We start from the raw sequence: 24,273 nt of genomic DNA, 5'->3' as shown, positions 1-24,273 counted from the left end.
CATTCATAGAAAAAAAGACCTGTTGAGAACTTAATGAACTGCACCATAGTGGAACTATGATGTATATCCTGTATATGTTGAGTTATTATTGAAATACCATCTCGTCTTTGCCGACCTCCATCAATTATCATTATGTAAAAATCCAAATTTTTTTTAATTATATTTATCGATGGGAATGATGAATCTCCCCGATAATAATAAACTCAATAATATCCCCTTCGTTCATAGACACAGGACGAATGTAAGTATTTATAGTAACAGTCCATTGATAAGAATTTTTTTTTAAACCGATGAAGTGTTGAAATTTCAGTGGCAAAGAACTTAATTCTAGGTAGATAAAAATAAAGCAAACTATCCATTTTTATGTTTAATTATTTTTTATTTTACTACACTAGGAATAAAAAATCTACCCTAAAAGTTATTAATACAGGCAATGCATATAAGGCTGGTATAAAATGTAAAATATTATTGGCTCTATTTTCAGGAATGTAGGCTGTATTATCCATCAACCATCGGAATCCTTTCTCTAACATTTGCTTTTTCAGCTCTAGTCCTACAAGAGTTCTTATTTTCTTATTATATTTGTTTAACCATCTCCTCTGAAAAATTAAACAAATTACTTTTTCTGAATCAAAATCCAGACAGCAAATATTACTTGAAATGATGATAATAATTCCATATCTAAGAGTTTGGAATTGTAAGGTACCAAAGTTCGGTCCTTGAATCCTAAAAACCTATATCCATTTACTGGTGGTAGCCATTTTCTCTCAACAACTTCTACAACATTTTCTAATCGTACACCAAACTCCCCTTCACTGTAGTATCCTGGTTCTAGAAAATAGCCCGTCAGAGATGTTTGACAATAATTTTTTCAAGAGTAGAATTTCAGATTAATTAATAAAACAAAACAAACTCGATACTAAAACAATTCGAAAGAAGGAAAAAATTGCAAAAGAAACACTCTGGCGGAATATCCCTAAGATGGATCATTCATCCAGATGGATCTTAGCAAGAGTATGCTACATCTTTGTGCTGGATTCTTTGCCGCCTTATATAGGAAGTAGGAACCTACAACCAAATGAGAATGGATCTAGCAGAATCTGACTAGTACGGATTCTGTGGGAAGAAGGATTCAAATCACCTGGAGTCTGGAGTTCATTAGAACTCTGGAACTAGACGATATAGACGACAGCACTCACAGGGGACACGACACAACATATCTTGATTTTGCAGTGCAAGAACCCCTCTTGAATTCTACAATCTTAATCTACAGCATAGAATAACCTTTTTGTTCAGAATAATGAAAATATCGAAAATAAAAATGTCAACGAAATATCTCAGGCTCTTTCAATCTTTCGACCGTAAGGTGAAAGGGGTGTGTCCCAATTTTTGACACTCCATACTCCAGAGGGGATGCATATATTTGACCCCACGTTTCTTCCTTCAATACTATGTGTTTGGACGTAGAAACACAACCTGCACTTTAGCCATACATCTTCTGTGAACACCTGACTATACTGGTGTTGAATCAGAGAAGGGACATCATTGTTTTTTTCCTAGAGATATGTAACTGAATAACTCCGGTTAAAAGCAAGAAAATGCCTGGAAACGGCTAGCCAATGCTTTCCGAAACGTTGATCAGAATAAAATCAGATATGATGGAAATCCCTCTTAAAACCGAATAGGTTGTCAGTATTTTATGTGTTGCTGCTGGAATTTAGTTCTCTATAAACATCATCCTACCAATTCTACGATTTCATGAGTTGAATTTCTTCATTTTCCAAAATATCGAGATCCCAACTTAGATCTCGGCATTGATTCCTTGTTCTTCTATACCTTCGTAAATTTCAGTGAAATGTGGAATAATTTTGATCCTTATGAAAATAACAGATTGATAATTAGCATCAATTCAATTCATTTTTCTATTTTGTATAAATTAGTTTTCGAATTCATTAAACAAATACAAATTCCTGGCAGGAAGACCTAGGTCGTTAGCACTTTGAAACATTAAAGTTTATTATTTATTACTACTATACTACAAATTTCACTTACCTAACGAAAGAAAATATCCTGGTTTGAAAGTCTGATTTCCATAAGCTTTAAATTCGACTTTAATAGGAGCTGCAATGAAAAATTCCACAGTTATCTGAATTATTCATAGCAATCGATGTAAATTTCAAATTTTCTTATCCTCTGATTCTTCTCTATTATTTTTTATTGCAAAAAGGTTCATATTATTATTCATATTATGTTATAATATAATTCATGACACTTAGCAATTTAGAATTATTTTCAAGACTCTAGCTCTTCAAAATTACTAACATTCATGGACACCCAGAAAAGAACCCACTCCATGACTGGTAGGATGCTGATAATCTAATCCTACTTCCCATAAAGGTGCCCTTGCCAACACATCAACTGAAGAGGCATGTAGATTCTCGGGAAACGTCAGTGTTGACATCTGAATATGTCCTATTAACACTTTAGTGTATGCTCGCTTTTGGGCTTTCGTTGGAATCCCTAAATGGATCGTTCTGGTCACGTCAGTAGTTCCATCTGAAAAAATATCAAATAAGAGAAAACAACCTTCTGGAATATTCTGAATTCTATTCAAGGAATATCCTCACTAAAAAAAAAATAACGGGTATATCTCTGATAATCTATAATTAGACAATATAAGGATGAAACTCACCTAAGTACTGACCACCAGAGTCCAATATCAGGGTACCATTATCAAATATAATCTTATTCGTGATATTTCTGGGTTCATATCTTGGATATGCAGCATTAGAACCGAAAGCAACAATTGTTCTGAAACTATTTCCTATACTCATCTCTTGGGCAAATCGGAAATCGTCAAGTGTCTTCACCAAATCTAATTCCGTGAACACATCTTTTTCTTTGAACTGCAAAGTGAATCATTTTTGGAGAAAAACTTTTTTGTTTATTCAATCAAAGTGTGAAAATACATGCATTTTCATAGTCAGATTCGTTCCACACTGTAGGATCTTTTACAAAATTTCGATTTATTTTATTGTTCTTGTTCTCAGTAACATTATCCCATTAGTCTCTCGAATATGAATGGTGGGTTCATGCAGAGTTTTTGAAAACTAATGGGACCTAAGAAAGGAACCAATCTAATTAGCAGACGGAGATCACTTGAACGGCACATCTACCAATAAGATTGATCCTTTCTTAGATCTTAGTTCTTAGGAGCGCTGCATGAATCCACCATTGAAGTAAAATTTTATATTTCATTATATGTACCTACAATAACTCACCCTCTCTTCCAAGTATGCAAAGAATTCGCACATAGCAGCAGCATCTCTTATGTGAGCATTTCTCATGCCTTCAATTTCGGTGGGGTTTTTCACTGCCTTCATATAAATTATGGGTGAATGTTTTGGTAATTGTTTATAAGGGGGTATCAAGGAATAAATGGCGTGACTTGCTCCTAAAGACATTTCGCATAAAGTTGGAATCAGAACACGATCATAGGCTTGTGTTTGTGTCGGCAGATCTGTCCATATGTCCGTGTAGCCTTTAATTCTGAAACAATAAGACTGATTGCTTTTGTTGTTTTGTTGGTTCGAGAGGAATTTGGTTTTATTCTTTTTTCCTTTGTTCTTTCTTTATTCAATGGAGTTTTTACATTGATGTAGACGTGGACGATACTCAAAAAATTCCATAATTGAACCAAAATCTGAATTACATAATTTTCACTAACATAATTTATTTAACCACGACAACTGAAGATGGTACTGTGATAGCGAAACACCTTCAGTGGTTTAATAACTCGCATGTTAGCAATTATTACATCATTCAGCTTTTATACTTCAATGAAGTTTCTGTTGACGAAAAGTTTGTTGAGACTGATATAAATATCAAGAAGTGGATATCATAACTTGATTCCGTAATGAAATTATTCATTCTCAAGATAACATTCTGGAGAGGTAAATTTAATTCATGAGAAGGAGAGGACAATGTTATTATAATATATAGAGGGTGTGAATGACTAGTTGCGAAAAATATTAAGGGATGATTCCTTGTCAAAAAAATGTACCTCTTAGATGTAACTTCCTAAAGAAGACACCTGAAAAGCAATTCTTGATTTTTTCTTAGGATCCGTTCATTGAATTTTACTTAGAACTAGTACCTAAGGATACTATCTAATGGGCAGATGGTTTATCACGTGAACGCTTGATTCATTTTGAACGAATAAGGTCTTATAATTTCTTGCTGAAAATATCGGTTTTTGAGAAAAAAAAAAGATTTATCAACAGTTAGGTATGTGGCGTTATTTATATTAGCTGGAATTATATTCGAACTTAAATTTACCTAGTAGGCGGATATCATGCTGACATTATAGGGAACACCATCAATTATTTCATTGCCTTCTCGTTCCCGTAGAATGTCTGATCAATTTAATTTTTGTCAGTTTTCTGTGAAAAAATTGCTTTTCTAGAAAAAATTGCTTTTTTCGCCACTATACCTCAACACGCCTGTATATAGTTCGAAGGCTAAATTAAATTATGGGAGGGAATAATCGAATTATTCAAGACTCCAGAAATATGCCGAGTTTTCATGAATCTATCAAGGAAGCTATAAGAAATTTTGACGGCTTATATTTTATATTCTGTATGAACGTAAGCCTGAAGCTTTTTGTCACGATTCGAAATTTCGTGAATGGTTATGGCGTGTGTGCATTTCATAAAATTAGGAAAATCTGTGGGACATTCTTGACGAGATGTCAGAAGGTCCAAAACAACTTTGAATCTTTTGTTTTTTGGTGAACCTTAAAGATAATCGCAAAATGGTTTGATTCTAAACTGTACAAACACAGTACATTCTGAAATTCCACATATCTGACAACGAATTTTGATGATCACTCCATAAAAAATTAACGGGTTACATAAAATTTTGATTGCTCGATCAATAATATTACAATCACTCTATTTCCACAACGAATTCACTGAAACTTTTTCATTTCTGATGAATATTTTAAAGGAGTAAGAGAGAATCATTGATGAATGGCCGTATATAGATCATAATTTGCTGCGAGAATGATATTCTGAATGCTCATGACTGAATTACCGATTAAAAATAAGCTGACTTTTATCGTTCAATCAAGCGTTGAATCCACGATCAAGCTTTGTGAAACCGGGGCTAAAAGAAGTTGATCTATTAAAATATCACCACAAATAATCTTCTACTGGAATATCACACGAAATATATTTCAAGGAAAAGATCTTTGGATCTAATTCACGTACACAATCTACTTTATTTCATAGTCACTTACTCAAAAGAATGCTCACTTACTCCTTCAGTGTTCATAAAGTACTCAATCACATCGTGTTTCAGAAGTTGTGTTTTATTAATGTACAAAATAACTTTGACCATATCTACTAGAACATAGCTCCTGACAAATGGGGAGTAAGGTACATCTCTACCTCTTATGTTCAGTAACCATGCAATTTCATCAAGTGCTGTTACAATCATTGCGTCAGCTCCTAGCTTTCTAGTTTCATTTCTTAGATCTGCAACTTTTGATTTCCATGATTTTCCTGAAAATTACTCTGATTTATTACAAATTACAACAGATTCTCTAATAAAAACTTAATATTATATACCACGATTAATGTTCAAAGTTAAGAAACAAACTCATTCATTCATTCATTCATTTCTGTATCCCGTTGCCGGGAATGAATCTACAAAAAGACCAAAAAAGAGCTGCCAGTTTCAACTGATAGGAACAATAGTTCCTGTCGCTTCTCGAAATAGGTTACTTCAAGTAGGGTAACCATTAGATTTCTTCTAGAAATTGGAGTTGGAAGTGGTATTTGCGTAAAGCTCCTTCTTCGTTTACTTTTTAGATATCCTAGGAGATTAGCAAAGGCTTATGAAATATTATGTTAACATGTATGGGTGCTGTATGAGACATTTGTTGATCTGCTAATGCAATTTTTTCTCCCAGACCTGCACAGTACGACGGACATTTTCTACAATTGATTGGCAAAACTCGTGAAAGACAAAAGCATTAAAGTTAAAATGATGATTATTCTTATCGAACCATATAATTCTTATGAGTAAATTTAGTGTTCTTTCGAGTGTAAGTGAATTATCTAGTGCATATAGTTTCTATAAAATGGATAAATCCATATAGTTTAAGCTCGATTGCACTTATCCTAGACAATATACCTGCATATTTTTCGTGATGAACGAAAACACTTTTATTTCTCCTAGGTGCCCTTCCCTCAGACCAGATGATATCTATGAGATTGAGTTTAATAGGCACTAATACAATGGAAGAATTCTTGAAATCGTCCATGAAAGTTTGCCACATATGCTCCGAGACAAGCTTCGGATCGACGCCAATCCTAGCTCCTTTTGGAAATTCATTCTTCAACCATTCCGACATAGTTGAAATATCTCTCTGACCAGATCTCATGAGTAACCAATCGCAACTCATTTGGTCATCTGCTTCCAAATGGTATCTGCCATCAGTCCATAACGCTGCCTTAGTGTGTGTTACTATGGCAGTTCCGTGGCTTCCACTGAAGCCTGTTATATATTCCCTTCTCCTATCGTATTCAGACACAAATTCAGTCTGCAAATGTTTCGAATCCATCAACAGTTCGAATAATGTATTGACTATAATGACTAACAAAATTAAATATGATGGGAAAATAACAAAATGCACGTTAGGGTACATGTAACAGAAGTAGGTACATTCCTCCAATCGAAATGTACTTACCTACTACTGCTTCAGCACTGCTTCTATGTAGAAATTTCAATTGAATATTACACTTAAAACCGTTGAGACATTGTGTAGATACATAATATAACCAGTCCCAGATCAGACCAGTACTTGAATACTGCTCACATATTCGGAAAAGTTCATACATCTCTTGAATTCTATGCAAAAAAGAACTTCAGCAGGCATTCAGAAGCCGTTAAAAAATCGGAGAGGAGTTGGAAAATCATTGTCGAGTACCTTGATGTTGGCTCTTTCAATTTTGATTGATTTGAGTCAGCCTCAGTAAATTGAGGTGTGACCACTGCTGAACGAACAAACAGTATTGGAGGGTATAAAACAAAACGGGGAAAAAGAGGAAAAAATTTCATTGTGGTTAAATATTCAATACAAACCTGATGCTCATCATCGGATGTGATAATATACCCATCAATAGAATCTTCCCCCATCACTGTTGACTTGTTCATGAGCTCCCTGAGTTGAATCAACCTCATCGTTGTATTCACTCTGGTGGCTGGCAACACTGCGTTTCCTCTTTCAGAGCAAGCTTTTCGTAGCTCCCCGGAAATTCTCATCCTTTCGATCCTAATGAATTCTTCGGATCTTTCTTTTTCTTCCTCTTTCCGTGCTTCTTCAAACTTTCTTTTTTCCTCCATTCTACGCACCGCATCTAACTTTTTTTGCTCCTCAATTTTTTGAGCATCCGGAGTGCTGATTTGTTTCATATCTGAAGAAGCTGGTGAACTCAATACCAATGAAATGTGCACTGGAATCAGAAGGAGGTAATATTATTTTCTTACAGGTCAACACTAAGAGCAAAACTTGGGATTTTATTTTATTAGGGTCCACTGACATTTAATTTTTCCACTACATATTTCCTTCAATATAACATTTACATTTTGAAAAAATACTCATTAATCTATTCACTATATAGACTCACTTCTCCCACTTTATAATTCGAGATTTCAACAGTGAAATTTAAAATGCCACTATAATAGAGGGTCATTCTTTCTTGATCTCACCCAAAATTATGAGCAGTCTAAGATTTCAACTTCGTTTTTTCAAAGGAAATGCCCAATGGCCCAATAAATTATCACATTTTGGATTCCCAATAAAATTTTGATGTGATATCGATCATGACGTCACCGATATTCCGAAGATTTCCACAGATGTCTGAGCTTTTGGACAATTTGTTTAACGCGAAGTAGAAATGCTTCCTTCCTTCCATCCGGTATATTAGCGAACCCCGTGCAAAAACGTCTTCCGACTCTGAATCGATATAGAAGGTTGTTTCTTTGACGTCAACAAGCTACCAGGACATTAGATCCGTGAAGAGGTATGAGTAAACAACTTTCCTTTGGGCTTGGCAGTTCTCGAGTTCTCCCTCTCCACAATTATTATTATTATTTTTTGTAAGAGTCGATGTATAGTATTCGAATGGGCCATCCTCAATATGGAAAATTATTTTTGTATTTTAGCCACACCACTCTAATCATCAGACGACGATTGGCCTTTTAATGAAATATGTATTCTGAAAATTTGGTACCTAAACACATAGTTCAATATAACAAAAACCTATTCCAAACCAGTTTGTTTTCATGCATATTCCACTAAAAAATTAAAAAGGTACCTGCTGAGTCATTATAATTACCCTCTTTTAAAATACATACAATTTTTCACATTAGGTACCACATATTAATTAAGTGCCAACTATGGCCTTGATATAATTCTTACAAAAAATGTCAAGATCGAAAACAAAGTTGCCAAAATCCATGTGGTTCCTTAATATCTGATTTTTGGTACCCATAAACTCCTCAGTATGGTGTTAAATATTTTGAGTTTGAAAATAAAAATTCTGTCTCTATGAGGCTGTTTTTACATTTCGTATAGGGATAGAACGTGCCCTAGAACGTTTTAACCTAGAGAAAAATAAGTCTAATACCAGTCTAAGATTACAACTCAAATAAACAAATTATTTTCATATATGAAAATAATTTGTTGAGTTTGGCGGAAACACTTCTAACTCTAGTGATCAATGGTGAAAATAGAAGTGTTTCCGCCAAACTCAAACTATTTTTCTCTTATGGTACCTGATAGAAATCTTGAAAAAGGGTTGGATATAACAAATAACCATACTAATAGAATCCAAAAATGTAAAAATGAACAGAGAGAGTGAAGTGGAGCAGAAAAAATATATGGGTAAAAAATTAGACCATAACTATAATTCTGTTCATTTGGCAATTTATCTTCTAAGATTTTGAATCATAAGCTTTCAGTTTCCACATTTTGTAAATGATGTAGTAAAACCGTAAAAAATTGTAGAAAATTGTTTAGACAAAAAAAATCAATAAAAAGTAACTCTGCATAAACAGACAACATGAAAAAAGCCCAAACAATCACGAATTATGTGTTTCCCAAAAATAAACAAAGACTCAAATTTCTAGAAAGCGAAGGAAAGACACTAAAGACAAAGACACTCGAATTTTTAACTTTCATTAGGAATTAAAACTCTTGCACCACATCAATAATTACACCTATACTGTCTTTGAGTTAATACTCAATGCTACTGTATGAATTAGGCACACACGTATGTGGTACGTATTTTGAAGTTTTATTATGAAATTGCACTTTTCTATCGTACTGTGACATAATTAAAATATTCGTTAAGCACACTGCTTTCAGACGTGGTTTCATAAAAATGAATAAGTACGCCACCGCTACTTCCTGTAAACATAATTTTTAAAAATTTATCGTTCACATTATTATGATACGAATTGCTTCAAAACAAAATAAATAAAAATTATATGTAATTATAAATTGACTTGAAGAGATTAGTTCTTCAGTTTGTCTTCAGTCTTTTTGTGTGCAACAAGACAAGATGCCCAATACCAGGACACCTGTAGATAATCAACTCTTGGAGTTTGCTGCGAAGAATAAGGTAAAATTATTTTTTTAGAAGCGTGTGCGTTTAACCCTTTTTCACGGTTTTTCTCCAACTGTTTGTCCGAACTCTGCTTCGCAAGCAATTTTGTTATTCAATAGAAAATATAATGTAAGACATTTATAATCAATCGAATCTTTAATTCAGTAAGTTCTTATTGAAGTAATATAATTTTTGCTAGCTGAACTTTAGGCAGGTTGGTGTTCTGCATTATTCTGCACTTCTGCAGTTATTATCACTATTGTGACAATCTATAATTAAATCCCTCCTCAGGAAAAAACAAATGTCGTGTTGTGTTTGGATACTTGCAAGATTTTATTCAAAACAGGTTGTTCGTGTTCGTGAGTTTTTAGTATCAGGGTTCACAATTTTGTGACCAAATATAATCGGTTTTGAAGATAATTAATTCATAATTCATAAATTAATTCAAAATGAATTTTATAATCGTTTGAAACTTTCATAATGACACAAAACCAACTTTGCAAATAAGTTTGATTGAAGAATCCTGCTATTAGTAGTATTCGAATATTTTTTTCGATAGATTATGTACTAATATATTTTATTTATGACCTGAAAGAAATTCTTGGCTCCTAAAATATTATCCTTAAAAGTGGTGTATGCAGCTTTCCAATACCCATTAATAGTAACATACAACACATAGAGATTGTCCATAAATTTTTTACGTTTTTTGAGTCAGGCACCACAAATTTTTTATAATAATTATTTTAAATGCACGATCGCAAGATTTATAGCGGTCTATGGTCTATATAGGCTCAAAGCTGGCTGAAGTAATTATTTCATAGTCTTATTCCGTTTTATATACATTACATGGTATACTGAATCAATAATTCCTTGTAAAAAGAACAATATCTGATTCTTTCATCCTGCCTCAGAAGGAGCTTAAGCATTGCCACTTTCTATTTTGAGTTTTCGAATCTTCTTATTTTATTTCAGAAATCGGAATCTGAGTCAGCAACAACCACCACAGGTCAACCCTTAACCTACAAGGATGCGAGTCTAACAGTGGGTCCCAAAGGACCTATACTTTTCCAAGACTACTATCTGTATGATGAACTGGGTCATTTCAGCCGAGAGAGGATACCGGAGAGAGTTGTACATGCTAAAGGAGCTGGTGCTTTTGGATACTTTGAAGTTACACACGATATCACCAAGTATACTGCGGCTAAAGTCTTCTCTCATATTGGAAAGAGAACACCCATTGCTGTCAGATTTTCTCAAGTGGCAGGAGAAATGGGTAGGTACCCTTATTTGCCCTCTTCCAATCCATTTCTCTCGAAACGATCAGTGAGCCATTGCCTCATCTCTATTGAAGAATAGGTACCTAACTGACACTAATTCAAACGAAACAACTGTCAAATCGAGCAGTTATGTGAAACCTACTGCTACTTTAGAAAATCAACTTGATGAGGATGGAAATATGATTTTGAATTTTATGAGGCAATGGCTTACAGATCATTTCCAAAGAAAATGGATTGGCTGAAGGGAGCCGATTGAATGGCCACTACGCTCTTCAGACTTGACACCTTTAAATTTTTCCTCTGGAGACATTCAAAGTCGGTTGTGTATGAAACAGAGCCCCGCGATGTAGAATTCAAAGTAATTACATTATTATCATTATCATCTAGGAGAACTGTAGGGAACTTTTCGAAAGTCGATTATCGACAAGTGTATCTCCCAGAAAAATCATCATGGGTCTAACTGTGATACATATTCTAAAAGAGCAACTCTTCAAGTGATAGATCTCAAAATTTCATCAAGCTCAGTGCAACCGTTCGGTCTTGACGAATTTTTAATTGACCCCATCTTTTTGAGAATTTTACCAAGGTCAAATTTCGACAAGCGTATTACTTAGAAAAATCATCGTAGATTTGAATGCAATACATATTCTGAAAGAGTAACTCTTCTAGGTAGTAATAAATTTCTGAATTTCATCGAGGAGTGGTGGTTCCAGGAGTTATTTTGGGGTGGTTGCATAATTTTATATTTGACATTCTGTGAGGTGTTTGTTGATGAAATAAATAGGTACCTATATCTTAATAATTGTAATTGAAACTTTATTCTTATTTGAAGAGGGAAATAAAATCGTTTTAGGATATTCGAAAAAGTATTTCTCCAAGTTCTCAAAGGAGAACCCCCCACACTGGAACCGCCCTTGCTGTAACGCAAGAGATAGTATGGTAATAGCGAAATGAAGGGAAAATTAATGTCTGATGTTCTAAAATTTTGTTCCCGGATGAACTCTTGAAAACCAGCACTAAAGAATATAAGTATACGAAAAAATTTAGAAACTACAATGGAACCTACTGTTTTTTAGAGAAACTAGCTTTAATCTTAAATTTATCGATTAATAAAAGACATGACACCAAAATAGTACTCTGCGAACTGAGGAATGGGAAAAAAAACGCATATTCTCTAAACCTCTGAATTTGCACTCAATAAACTTGGAATACATATAATGAATTACTCCCATGCTAGGTACTGAATTTAAATCTTTTCACCCCTAACACCATACAAGTTGAGTATTATTCAAATTTAATATTTTCGAGGTGTGTGTTTTGTTGATCTGACGAAGTCAAATAAGACTGAAACTAAGGTCAGCATCTACTTCCTCGATGAAATGGACATTTTATTGATTTCCCGAGTGAAGGTGGTTAGCTAGTTCGATTAAGATCGTGTTTGTTGATTTTTATATCAATGGAAGATCGTAACATTTGTTGATTCTTATATCAATGGAAGTTAGTATCTGAATTGATTTCGAATACTGGAAATTTGAGGCGAAAATTGTTATATTCTTGGGATATGAAATTTCTTGTTCAAACAGATTGGTGACGACTTGACTTATTCACACAGGGTTCCTCTAAACTTAATAAAAATTGAATTTCCAGGCTATCCAGATACTGTGAGAGATCTGAGGGGTTTTGCCGTCAAATTTTACACTGAAGATGGAATATGGGATCTGGTTGGCAATAATACGCCAATTTTCTTCATAAGAGACACCATCTTATTTCCGAGTTTCATCCACACACTAAAGAGAAACCCAACGACACATATCAGACCCGACTATGACATGTTCTGGGACTTTATATCTTTGAGACCAGAAACTACTCATCAAACTGTTATGTTTTTCACAGACAGAGGTATTCCTGATGGTTATAGATACATGCATGGTTATGGATCGAATACCTTCGCTTTCGTCAATGCCGAAGGAAAGTTTTTCTACTGTAAATTCCACTACTTATCAGATCAAGGTATGTTTGAACACATCTACTGTTTATGTATCAATATCTATACCCAACCAACAAAAAGTTCCGGAATTTTGAAAATTCAGAATTTGAACATAAACATTTTCACAACCACCAATTCTATACATTTTATTGAAAGTGCTAAGCAACCGAAAAAATGCCATTTTCCAGATCATTGATTGCATCTGAGTGCTGATTCTGCCATTATTAGACAGAGTTGGGCATAAGTCTGCATCTGAAATATTTCTTAAACCAAAAATTCGAAATGAAAACCCTGAAACCCATCAATTAATTTTCAATTATCGTTATTTTCTGGCAATTAAATTGAATGATTTTCTTCAACCCCTTAGGCACAATCCCATCCAACATTCGTTTTTCCATTGGAAATCTCTCGGAAAATGGAATCCGACCATAATCTTTATTTTCTTAATTTTGTTGTTATCAGAAGAAACACGAAATTCTCTTGAAAAAAAATCAATAATTTCTCAGCCAATACCTTGAAATTAAGAGAGATTGGTTGAGAAACTATTAATTTTATTTATTTTCAAGAGATGTTTGTATTTCTTATGATATCATCAAAATTAAAGAAACAAAAAGTGGAATTCATCCATTTTCCGCGAGCTTTAGGACGAGCCCACACACGGTACATTTTTCCATTTGAAAAACGGCAGTAAGATGGGGTTTTATTCCCAGAAAATTAATTTAATTAAAAATTAATTAACTTAACGTCAATGGCAACAAAGTTCATGGACCATATTTTGAACTGCAAATTGAATTCAAAAATCATAAAATTTGGGGAGCTACTAATTGAGATGAGCAAACTCAGTCATCGTTTGAAACTTTTAATTTATTTTGTGTTTTTACACTTATTACTGAGAAATACAAATGAAAGATTCAACCAAGTTTAATCTCTGGAACGGAGTTATTTTCAAAATTTTTTTAAAGTAGAGAAGGTTTTTTTCTATAATTTCTCACAACGTCGGGGTTTATAAATTTTTATTCTTTGCTACATTGACATCATTCTTAAGTGATAAATAATAATAGTAAAATAAAAATAAAATTTTCAAAAAAAGCTTTCATAAGTATCCTCAAGTAGGAAATTAACTTCGAAATATGTAAATAAAAACAATTTTTTTATTACATCATACAATTTTATACAGAGGTATAAACCTTACCTATTTGAAAATTTTCAAACCCTACAATCCTGGAGCTCAAACTATGAAGATTTAACCCAAATCACCTAAAAGAGATGTGTCTCCTCTACAGAGTTACATATTTTATTTGAAAATTTTTGAATTATTTTGGCCGTAAGTCTACTAAATTATGTCGATTAAACATTTCTAACAACTACACCTGGCGTAATATTAATAGGGGCAGGTTTAATCTCTCACAAATTCTGCGCTGATGTAATATATCAATTTTTTCACATCTTTTCAATTTCCCTATAATTTCTTCGTGAATATTGTACTCGTCTTCCTTAACGGTGAATATTCCCAGTTAAACATGAAACTGCATAATTAAAATGTGTAGGTGTAGGTACCTACTAATAAGTATGGAGGCTTTTTTTGTTATTAGATGGCTCCAATGCAACTTTGATCTGATTTCAATTAATGCTTTCTGTTGACACCGATTAGTTTCATTTGAGTAAAAATGCAATCATATGACCCGATTGTTTGTACATATAGTACACATTGATAGTCTGAATAAATGACTGCTTGTGCAGCTTCATGTTTAAAATTGTGATAAAATTGTAATTTTACTAATTTATAGAATATTACCATTTTATATAAAATACGAAAAATCCAATGCATTCGAGAACATCCAGGAGATGTTTTTGTATGCCAGTCCACCCTTAAATTATCAGATTTTTGGAATCGGAATATAGGTACACTTTTCAACAACAAGTGTTCAACTAAGTACCTATATCTCAATCTGACAATTTCGAATAGTATAATAATTTGGATTTCTTACCATATTTAAAATATGAAAAATTCATAATTAAACCTATTGAAGTAATGGTTGGTGCAATTGAATTTTCTTCAATAAGATGGATGTTACAAGTATACGCTTATTCAATTTTCTCCTTAGGCATACGTAACTTGCAGCCTGATGTGGCAATGAAAATCGCTGGGGAAGATCCGGAATACTCAATAAGAGATCTCTACAATAGCATCGCCACTGGAAATTATCCCTCTTGGACTTTCTACGTACAAATCATGACACCCGAACAGGCTTCAACCTATCAATACGATCCTTTTGATGTAACCAAAGTTTGGCTGCATGCTGATTTTCCTCTGATACAGGTTGGAAAGTTAGTTTTGAACAAGAATCCAGTTAACTACTTCGCAGAAGTTGAGCAGATCGCTTTCGATGTTGCCCATCTAATACCAGGTAAAGTTATATAATATTGTCCGTACACAGGGTGTTTCACGTAAAATGTAAAATGTCCACTGGGGGCCTATAGAGCAGAATGAAATTTTTTTCTGAAAATTGTGCCAATCATAATGAATGGTCGGGATCTGTTCAACTGGAATATACCTGTTATACCGGAAGTTGAGCCATACTTTGTTTTTTCAAATCAGAAACTCTGTATTTCATTACATTCTACAGCAAAAAAAAATTCTGAAGATATTCGTTCATTTGTCTCAAAGTTGACGTGAAGATAGTGTTGAATGAATTGTCACTTCCTACTAACAAAAGTTATCCATATACACAGTTGAATATCTTCAGGGAATGCTCTCTAGGTTTTACTTGTTATATAGAAGTTAATCACTCACCCTCACTAAGAGTGGGGGTTGAACATCAAAAAATTCATTTTTTCGAAGAAAACACCCTTTTTTCAAAAGACCACTAGATGGAAAGCAAAAATCAATCTGACAATTTTTACACCCTCTACCTGAATCTGACCATTCAAGACTATTTTTACGTCCAATTTGAGACAAATGAATTAATATCTTCAGCAACTTGAGGTTTGCATGGGTATTGGGAAGTTCAAATAAACTGTTGTTGAAATTTTATGAGGAACACGAAATAGAAATAAAATATACGGTCTTATTTGGAATACCACAGCTTGGCTCAGAATTTGAATAAGCCCCGACCATTCATTATGATCCAGAAATTATCAGAAAAAACCCTCATTCGCTCCTCCAGATAATTCTAGTGTGCAACTCCGTTTTATAGTTTAAATAGGCAAAAATTTTTGATTTGAAATTTAGTAATTTGTTGCAAAATATCGATAAGTAGAGTGGAAAGTAGATTTGTGCAAACTTTGGTGTCGCTAGGAAAATAAAATGAACATAAAAATTTCAGTATCTCAAAAACTATAAGTCATATCCCCATATTCTTGTGAGATTTTTTGTTTACATATAGGATAATAAGTCATCTGAAAATTCAGCTTTATCAAAGGGGATCAACGTGGAAGGAGAAAGGAAAATGGTAATCATAGGATAATTTTATGATTTTTTATTTGAACCAAACATATTTACATACGTTTAATACCTGTATATAGGATTATTATAGGTGACATGTCGAGTTATGAACATGAATAAGCTAGCACACAAAAGCACGCATGTTTTCTTCATTTTTTTCAATTGCATTCTGTAATCTGTAGAGAATCAAATGATTCAATATACAGGCAATTACGAAATTTTCGATGTTAATTATAGGACAAGCACAAGCCATTAATGCCTGCCTAAACGAGCTTAGCGAATTCTGTAAATCATTCGAACCAAACAATATCGAGATAGTTCACCAATTACCATTCAGTGTAATCCATTTGAAAATATACATGCCTGTTGAGCTCCTACGGGTCGTATCCGTATCGTAAAGTTTTATAGCCTATAACCATTGAGTTATTATGTATTAAAGTTTACTATTCACTGCTATAACTTACTCAAGTTCAGTGAGTTCTATGGTAAAAAGTCTTTGCATTTATGACAATACAATAACTACTAAACTGAGGTAATAAAAGCGTTTTTGAAAATTTTCGTGAAACCATAACTTAGACTTGAGTACCTACTCAAATCTTCAAAGGAAAAAAGATAAAATTCATATAATAAATGTATCTACAAATTCCTTCTCTTCATAAATAATAACTCGGTAGCTAATAAAAATAATGTATGGACGATTTGACCAAATCCGTAGATTCGAGTTATCTAGTCGACATCCGACATCGTTTACCTTGACTTTTTTAGACCCTTCGACACTGTCTCTCTTCTCCGGGTCGTTCATAAATTAGAGCATTTTGGTATCAGCAGGGATCTGCTCCATTGGATATCTTTTCTCGGTGACAATGAGTACCAGTTTCGTATCAAGGGTTAATGGTCCACTGGAAGATCAACCCATAGTGGTGTCCCGCAGGGTTCAGTCTAGAGCCACTTATTCTTCTCTATGTTTCGGACTTTTCGTCTCTACTCAAATGCATTTGCTGAACGTTGAGAAATTCGTAGTTTTGTATGTTGGTAAAGGTGATCATAGCTAGACCCAATTGAGAACTCCATTTAAAATACGAGACATGTGACGATCACAACTATTTACTAGAAATAATTTCGGAGGATCTTTCGTGGTCGAAGCTCGTGGAACACATTGGTCGCATTCAGCGGACGGAGCGCAAAACGCTTCTGCTACCCATCGGTAGCGGTAGCGGTCGGAAACATGTTGAACGTTTGCTGGCAAGCCGAGATAGGATAAGGCAGTCCAACGAGCTGTCACTATCAGCTGATTAGTTGAGAAGTCTGTAGGAAAGACGTAAACAAACGGATTTTTTAAGTTTCGTTAACCTTGTGCCGGTTAAGTCAGTTTTTTTCTGTGAAAAACATAACCTAGAATTCTGACGAATTACTTTGTTGCTCTAGTATATTTCCTATAACTTATTTAACATCCTTCTTTATTACCTTGCACGAGCTTGAGTTTGTTGAGGAAAATGAAATGAAAATTGATGGAAGGTAATAAAGAAGGATGTTAAATAAGTTATAGGAAATATACTAGAGCAACAAAGTAATTCGTCAGAATTCTAGGTTATGTTTTTCACAAAAAAAAACTGACTTAACCAGCACAAGGTTAACGAAACTTAAAAAATCCGTTTGTTTACGTCTTTCCTACAGACTTCTCAACTAATCAGCTGATAGTGACAGCTCGTTGGACTGCCTTATCCTATCTCGGCTTGCCAGCGAACGTTCAACATGTTCCCGACCGCTACCGCTACCGATGGGTAGCAGAAGCGTTTTGCGCTCCGTCCGCTGAATGCGACCATTGTGTCAAAGTAACGAGAACTACCTACCTTCTAAGCGAAGCTTTATTCACAAATATCACCCGGTAGTGTGTGTTTTGTTACGATCTTCACCACTTACGTCTTACGTCCATCCTATATTCGAGTTTCCTGGTCTTGTTTGGAGTCCCTGCTTGTTACAACATGCCGAAGCTCCTGAGAGTGTGCAGAGGTGGACTAACCACATATCATATGGTTAGTACAAGCCAACTTAGACCGATCTAAAGCACCTCGGCAACCAACCTTTTGCCGAGCGGCGCTTGAGAGGTGATCTCATTACTGCTTATAGGGCCAAGCACCATATGTTCTACGGCTTGGATACCTTGAACACATTCTTACTGAACCAGTCTCTCTATAGATCGTAGACCGTGACCAGAACCATCTGCGGGGACACCAATAAAATAAACTACCCAAACAGATTTTCAAGACAACAGTAAGACAGCAGTTAGTGTTATTGGAACCTCATCAGTGAACCCCTTCAAATAGAGATATCAATGTTGTTTGGCCTCATAGTTTTTATTTAATTTTGTTTTTGGAGATTTGAATGTTTCATGTATTTATTTATTTATAATGATTTCAATTTCAACATTCATGACAGTAACCAACCTACAAACTCTTGTCAACTTATCAAGCTCTATTCATTTGCTGTTTTTACATTCACAGGCATTGAACCCAGTCCTGATAGAATGCTGCAGGGTAGGCTCTTCAATTATGGCGACACCCATAGGTACCGCATAGGTGTAAACGTCAACCAACTTCCAGTAAACAGCCCTTTCAGAATGAAAAATTTCGACCGTGACGGTTCTATGACCTTGGAGAGTCAGGGAGGCGCTCCAAATTACCACCCAAACAGTTTCGGAGGCCCCGAGCATGATCTGAGGGCTAAAGCTCTTTCGCCGGTTCTTCCAATTTCTGGTGTAGCAGCACGTTACGATAACGGCCTGAACGATAACTTCAGCCAAGCTAGGCTCCTTTATGAACGTGTCTTAACTCCACTGGAAAGAGGGAGACTTGTTGACAATATTGTGGATTGGTTGCGGAGAGCTAACACTGTCATTCAAGATAGGGCGATCAGAAACTTCGCTCAGGTGAATGACGATTTTGGAAGGCTCATCAGAGAGGGAATTCAGGCTAAAAGCACCACTCACTCTGTATTATGATTTAGTTAACATGCAGTGCAGTTGTATTTTAATAAAATTCTGACACAAAAAAAGTGTCTTTTTTCTCAGTTATACAAGTATTATAATGTCCTTAGCTCTGCCGAGCACTGAAAAAAAGTGCCGAACAGTAAGCACCGATTTCTCACACAATTCTCTCGATTAACTAAGTAAGTACAAATTTTTTCGAGTACTATAAGTACATTGCTGTACATGAGGTTATTCTTCGAAATAATGAGGTAAAAATTTTGTTCAATGGTAAATCCGAAGCTTGGATAATCGAGTCTACTCATTATTGACCGATAAGAAACAGAGTACAGCAAAAAAGCTTTATTCCTTGAAAATTTTCAATCTTAACTCGCACTGCTCAACAATTGATAGGAATCACTGAATTCTTCCATCAATTTATTTCTGGGACTAATCGCTTCAAGATATCTATTTTGATCAGATATCAGAATCAGAGTATGTTTAGTTGATATTTTTTTTCAAAAAAGATTGTTTCATAGAAAATAAATTTCAATTGAAAGTATTAGAAATTCTAGGTCTGAATAACAGAGAATCAAAATCAAAATTTAAAGTATCGGTAAAGTTAGTCCTTGATTGACCCACCACAAGCACGTCACAATCATTCTACTCTTCGAGGCATACTTTCGATGTGACAATTTGTGAAATTTATTATAGAACAATTCGGAGATGACCAAACAAAACCTATCCGTAAATAAACACCGACTCTAATCTTCAACTATCCAATTGCGGTGATCCTCGGCCTACTTGTGTGCGTGTCTCTGTGCTCCCTTTTCAAACTGCGATGCTGTGCATGCCCGCAGAGGGCACTTCCCCATAGAAGAGCACATGTAGCATATTAAGATGTTCCAGATAACAACACAAGTCACAAATAAAGAGAAGTTTATACGTGATCCCTATCAATTTTTGAGCAGTGTAATTTCTCAGTCATAAGAAGTATTCTATATCTATGTAATCTACATCTACAGCTGTATCCTCACTCTGACACGAATGATCTTCAGAATAAAATATATGATAATTAGGGCAAATGATCTTCAGAATCAAATTATTAGTGTTCCAGATGCATTCTGCAAAAACAGAAAGCACTCTTTGTGTCCCAACCCAACTCTCCTAATGCCAAGTTGTGACAGATACAAAGCGAGGTGAGTTTTGAGTGTTTAGACTAATTGACTAATAGGAACTACTATTTTTCTGATAATATTTCGCCCGAAACACTTGTCTACGGTTTATTTCTCAGAGAGTTTCGTTTGTCAAATTTCTTCTAATCGTTTCTGAAACTGTTTTCTTTCTTCGTTTTATGTTGAATTTTACTCTTCATGAATACAAATTCATTTTCAAGTTCGTATAGTATAGTGCATGCCAACCATCTACAACACGATAAATCCCTTGAAATATTCTCCAATTTTATTTTCACAAATTTTCGCAATAGTCAATCATTAAAATGACGTGTTGTATATTGGTTTATTCATGATATAACATTGTAAAATCAGAAATCTAATTTAGTATTATAGTAATCATACAAAAATAACTTCGTTTTCGAGAATTGCCTAAGTGTAAAAATAAGTTGTGTGACTTATTTCCATTCGTGATTCTGATAAATGTTGGAACAGGATTATTTTATACACCTACACTTAAAACCATTTTTGTCATTCTACTCTTCAAACATTAATATTCTGAACGAAATCAATTTACGTTGTATGAAACCTTGATGAAACCGATTCTTAGGGTCAAAATAAATTTGTTTATTTTGCTGAAATGTACTATATCGGTATATCGAATTTATGTTATTTCAGCATCGTAATATTTTCAGTGCGAATGAACTCTGTATGAAACTGAGAAACGTTCAGATTGTAATTTAATTAGGGCAATTTTTTGCATGAAATAACAGTAAACGAATTACATAACACACAAAATTTCTTCGGTATTTACTAGTTTATAGAAAAATGCTTGAACAGGACAATTATGATTTCACGTAGAGCAGTTTTCATGTGTAATTAAATAGTTTATTGTAATACACGTTCACGATGGATGGAGGGTTTTTGAGTTTTAAAAGGCAACACAAAAATCATAATAAGAAAAAACAATTTCATGTACTTATTTTTACTTTCTTTCATCTTCCAGCAACTACCAATCACTACCCCAAAAATTGCATGTTTTCACTTCGACAATCACGTCTTAAGTGCGTATGATATTGACCACAAAAAACATGAAGAAGTAAAGTTCAATAAGTTCAACCATTTCATCCTCATAATAAAAAGGGGGTTGATAAAAGAAGCATCAAAATCCATCTTCAGCAATAAATAAAGTTGTATCCAATTCTGGAACAAAAAGCTCAGTTTGTATTTAAAAAAACTCAACCATCCTGCGCACGCTTCCTAGAGGACGCATGTTGAACACCTCAACCATAAAAATTTTCATAATTTGAAATAAAAATTCACCTGAAATTTTTTCTACAGGGTAGTGAATCCCGAAGATATGAACTTTGTGTGTCTCTTTTTACCCACTCTGTATAGTATAGATTATTTCGACAGACGATAATATTATATATATGTTTACCTATTCTAGATATACAATATTGGAAAAACTACATACATGTAGTTGAGAGATTTCTATCCTCGTTCTCGTAATATAAAGAAATGTTCTTTGTTATTGCCGATTAAAACAGAAACCATAACTTTGAATAATTATGTGATAATAATAATCATTCTGTAATAAGATATTTTTTGAATGATTAGAAATTATAAATATGTTTCCATAAAATATACCACAAGGATACTTCTCCTAAAGTGCGGGCTCCACCGAATTCTCAGCTAATTCATATTTATTTCAACAGAAGGAAAGAAAATTGTTTTCTCAATTAACCCATGCAACTTCTTCAAGGCAACTAGGGTGGTTCACACCTTTCAGATCCTATCTAGGACAGAAAACTATCATTTCCGGTGAAAATCAGGCCAACCGGAACTATTGAACTTTTCCTCGACAATTAGTGACATTTCACTTGATTCGACTTGATTTAGGGTTGGGTAAATATCGATTTTGATTAGGTGCTTTCAGGGTGATAGCGTGTAAAAGGGAAAAAGAAGAATAGCAATAAATAAAGCTGCAAGATTGAATATCACGAAGACGAGATTTTTCTTAAGTGAATGATGAATCATAATATTTTTGAAACTCTTCCAATTTCGTAGATATGCGTTCGGAGAACCGATAACAGTTAGTTGTATAAGCAAGTAACTTTTTCTAATAGGTACTTGAAATTGAACGAAAAATTTCATTTTATCGACAACAAAATATAAAAAGGGCAATGAATAATTGAAACTATTCATCATCAATAAAACCTCAGCTCAGAAGGTATTTCATGCGAAATGTAAGATTCTGAACATGAATATCAGATTCGTTATTTCGATAATAAATCACAGTGCTCATATTCTTCTATTTTACGATAATCAAATCTCTTCATTTTAATTGCTTTTCCCGATTACTTTTGTCATTATCCTGGCTGAAAAAAATCTTGACTGAAATAATGACAGTTTTTCCATTATTTTGGCAAATACGTACTGAATTGGAAAAATAACAGAACCGATATTCATTTTACAAAAACCAAACTAAAAATGCGGAAAAAATATTCGATTATTCCCAGTTTTTCGACCGCTAATAGAGTTAGGTAATTCAATATAATTTTTAAAATTATTTTTTCTTTAACTCACAATAAAGGATATAGATGATAATATTCCATTTCAACACATTCACAAACATTTCTGTCACAAAACTATTCGATCAGTAGAACGAGGTTACGTTGCATACATTCGTGCAAAAATAAATTTCAAATATTCTCGTATGAATTATTCGAGGGAAAAGATTCTCGCATGCGCTCCAGTTTCTGCGAATTATAAAAGTTGCGAACGGATCCTCCGGTGTAGTTTGTCCAAGTTTCAGTTTTCTATCAAACACATATTCCAAAATTGAAAAACTCATGCTTCCATTAAAAAGTACCGTTCAACATATTGTATTGCTTTTCCTATACAAATCCTATAATTCCTATAAAAACATAATTTTCGTTTTGGAGACATGAAGATTCTGAAAATTGAATAGAAATACGCTGTAAATCACGAAAAAACTCATCATTTCCTGAGTTATATTATGAATAAACATTCGTACGAAGGACCACGAAATTTTATTTTTTAATTCCGAATTATGAAGTCGGGATATCGAGATCCCGAGTTATGACTGATTCGGGATTTTGGCTATTACCTCTCCTAACTTATATTAGTTGTCATTTTTTCATCTTAGAATCTAGATAAACGACAAACTAATCTCTAAGGAGCAGAGCTTATTTTGTCTATCTTTGAGGTTTTACACAACAAAAAAACACGCGAATTAGGGCAACACGTCCTATTATCGATTATATTGATCGAAAAATAAATAAGCCAGGAATATTTTTGCTGAAGGACATCCTGACAAATATAATGAGCAATAAATCATAATATATTTTTTCAGAATTCTTTGAGAAATGCAATATGCTTGAATTTTCGAATAATTAAATTGATAATAATTATCAATAGTTACCTATATCGAATGAAATTTAATTTTTTCCCAATCCTATCAAGAAATTTCTAGAACTTATTTTCCATGATAAATTAATTAGAGGCAGGAACCTATTCCTGCCCTTAATTTTGAATAATTTCCTACAATTTTCTCTCTTGCACCCTAGTAGAGCATACTTTTTCAGAATAATGAAATGTTATTCTACAAAATCTACACCATACAGAATATGCGTTGTCAAAAAATATTCGTGCTAGAACCAGATTTTTAGGATGAATAAATTGGCAAAATTTATAAGTAGAAAACTCTAATGACATAAAGGCCGCTAT

At 33.9% G+C, this 24,273-nt stretch overlaps 2 protein-coding genes across 2 annotated transcripts; one reads left to right on the top strand and one right to left on the bottom strand.

Moving 5' to 3' along the window:
• Positions 1-352: 352 nt before the first annotated feature.
• On the bottom strand, positions 353-23,265 carry LOC123315788 (probable Xaa-Pro aminopeptidase P). The gene is made up of 10 exons (XM_044901641.1): positions 23,110-23,265; positions 7,150-7,520; positions 6,199-6,607; positions 5,300-5,564; positions 3,282-3,549; positions 2,693-2,906; positions 2,323-2,556; positions 2,053-2,121; positions 656-831; positions 353-599 (listed from the first exon to the last, which is right to left on the bottom strand). Exons 1-10 carry the CDS (start codon positions 23,156-23,158, stop codon positions 387-389), a joined length of 2,268 nt encoding a protein of 755 aa, XP_044757576.1. The 5' UTR covers positions 23,159-23,265; the 3' UTR covers positions 353-386.
• Positions 9,525-19,456, top strand: LOC123315790 (catalase-like). Its single transcript, XM_044901645.1, has 5 exons — positions 9,525-9,692; positions 10,650-10,950; positions 12,602-12,964; positions 15,047-15,349; positions 18,888-19,456. Exons 1-5 carry the CDS (start codon positions 9,633-9,635, stop codon positions 19,382-19,384), a joined length of 1,524 nt encoding a protein of 507 aa, XP_044757580.1. The 5' UTR covers positions 9,525-9,632; the 3' UTR covers positions 19,385-19,456.
• Positions 23,266-24,273: the final 1,008 nt, after the last annotated feature.

The sequence above is a fragment of the Coccinella septempunctata genome, chromosome 6, assembly GCF_907165205.1.
Source record: "Coccinella septempunctata chromosome 6, icCocSept1.1, whole genome shotgun sequence".
NCBI classification, from domain to species: domain Eukaryota; kingdom Metazoa; phylum Arthropoda; class Insecta; order Coleoptera; family Coccinellidae; genus Coccinella; species Coccinella septempunctata.
This window is presented reverse-complemented; position numbering and strand designations above follow the sequence as displayed.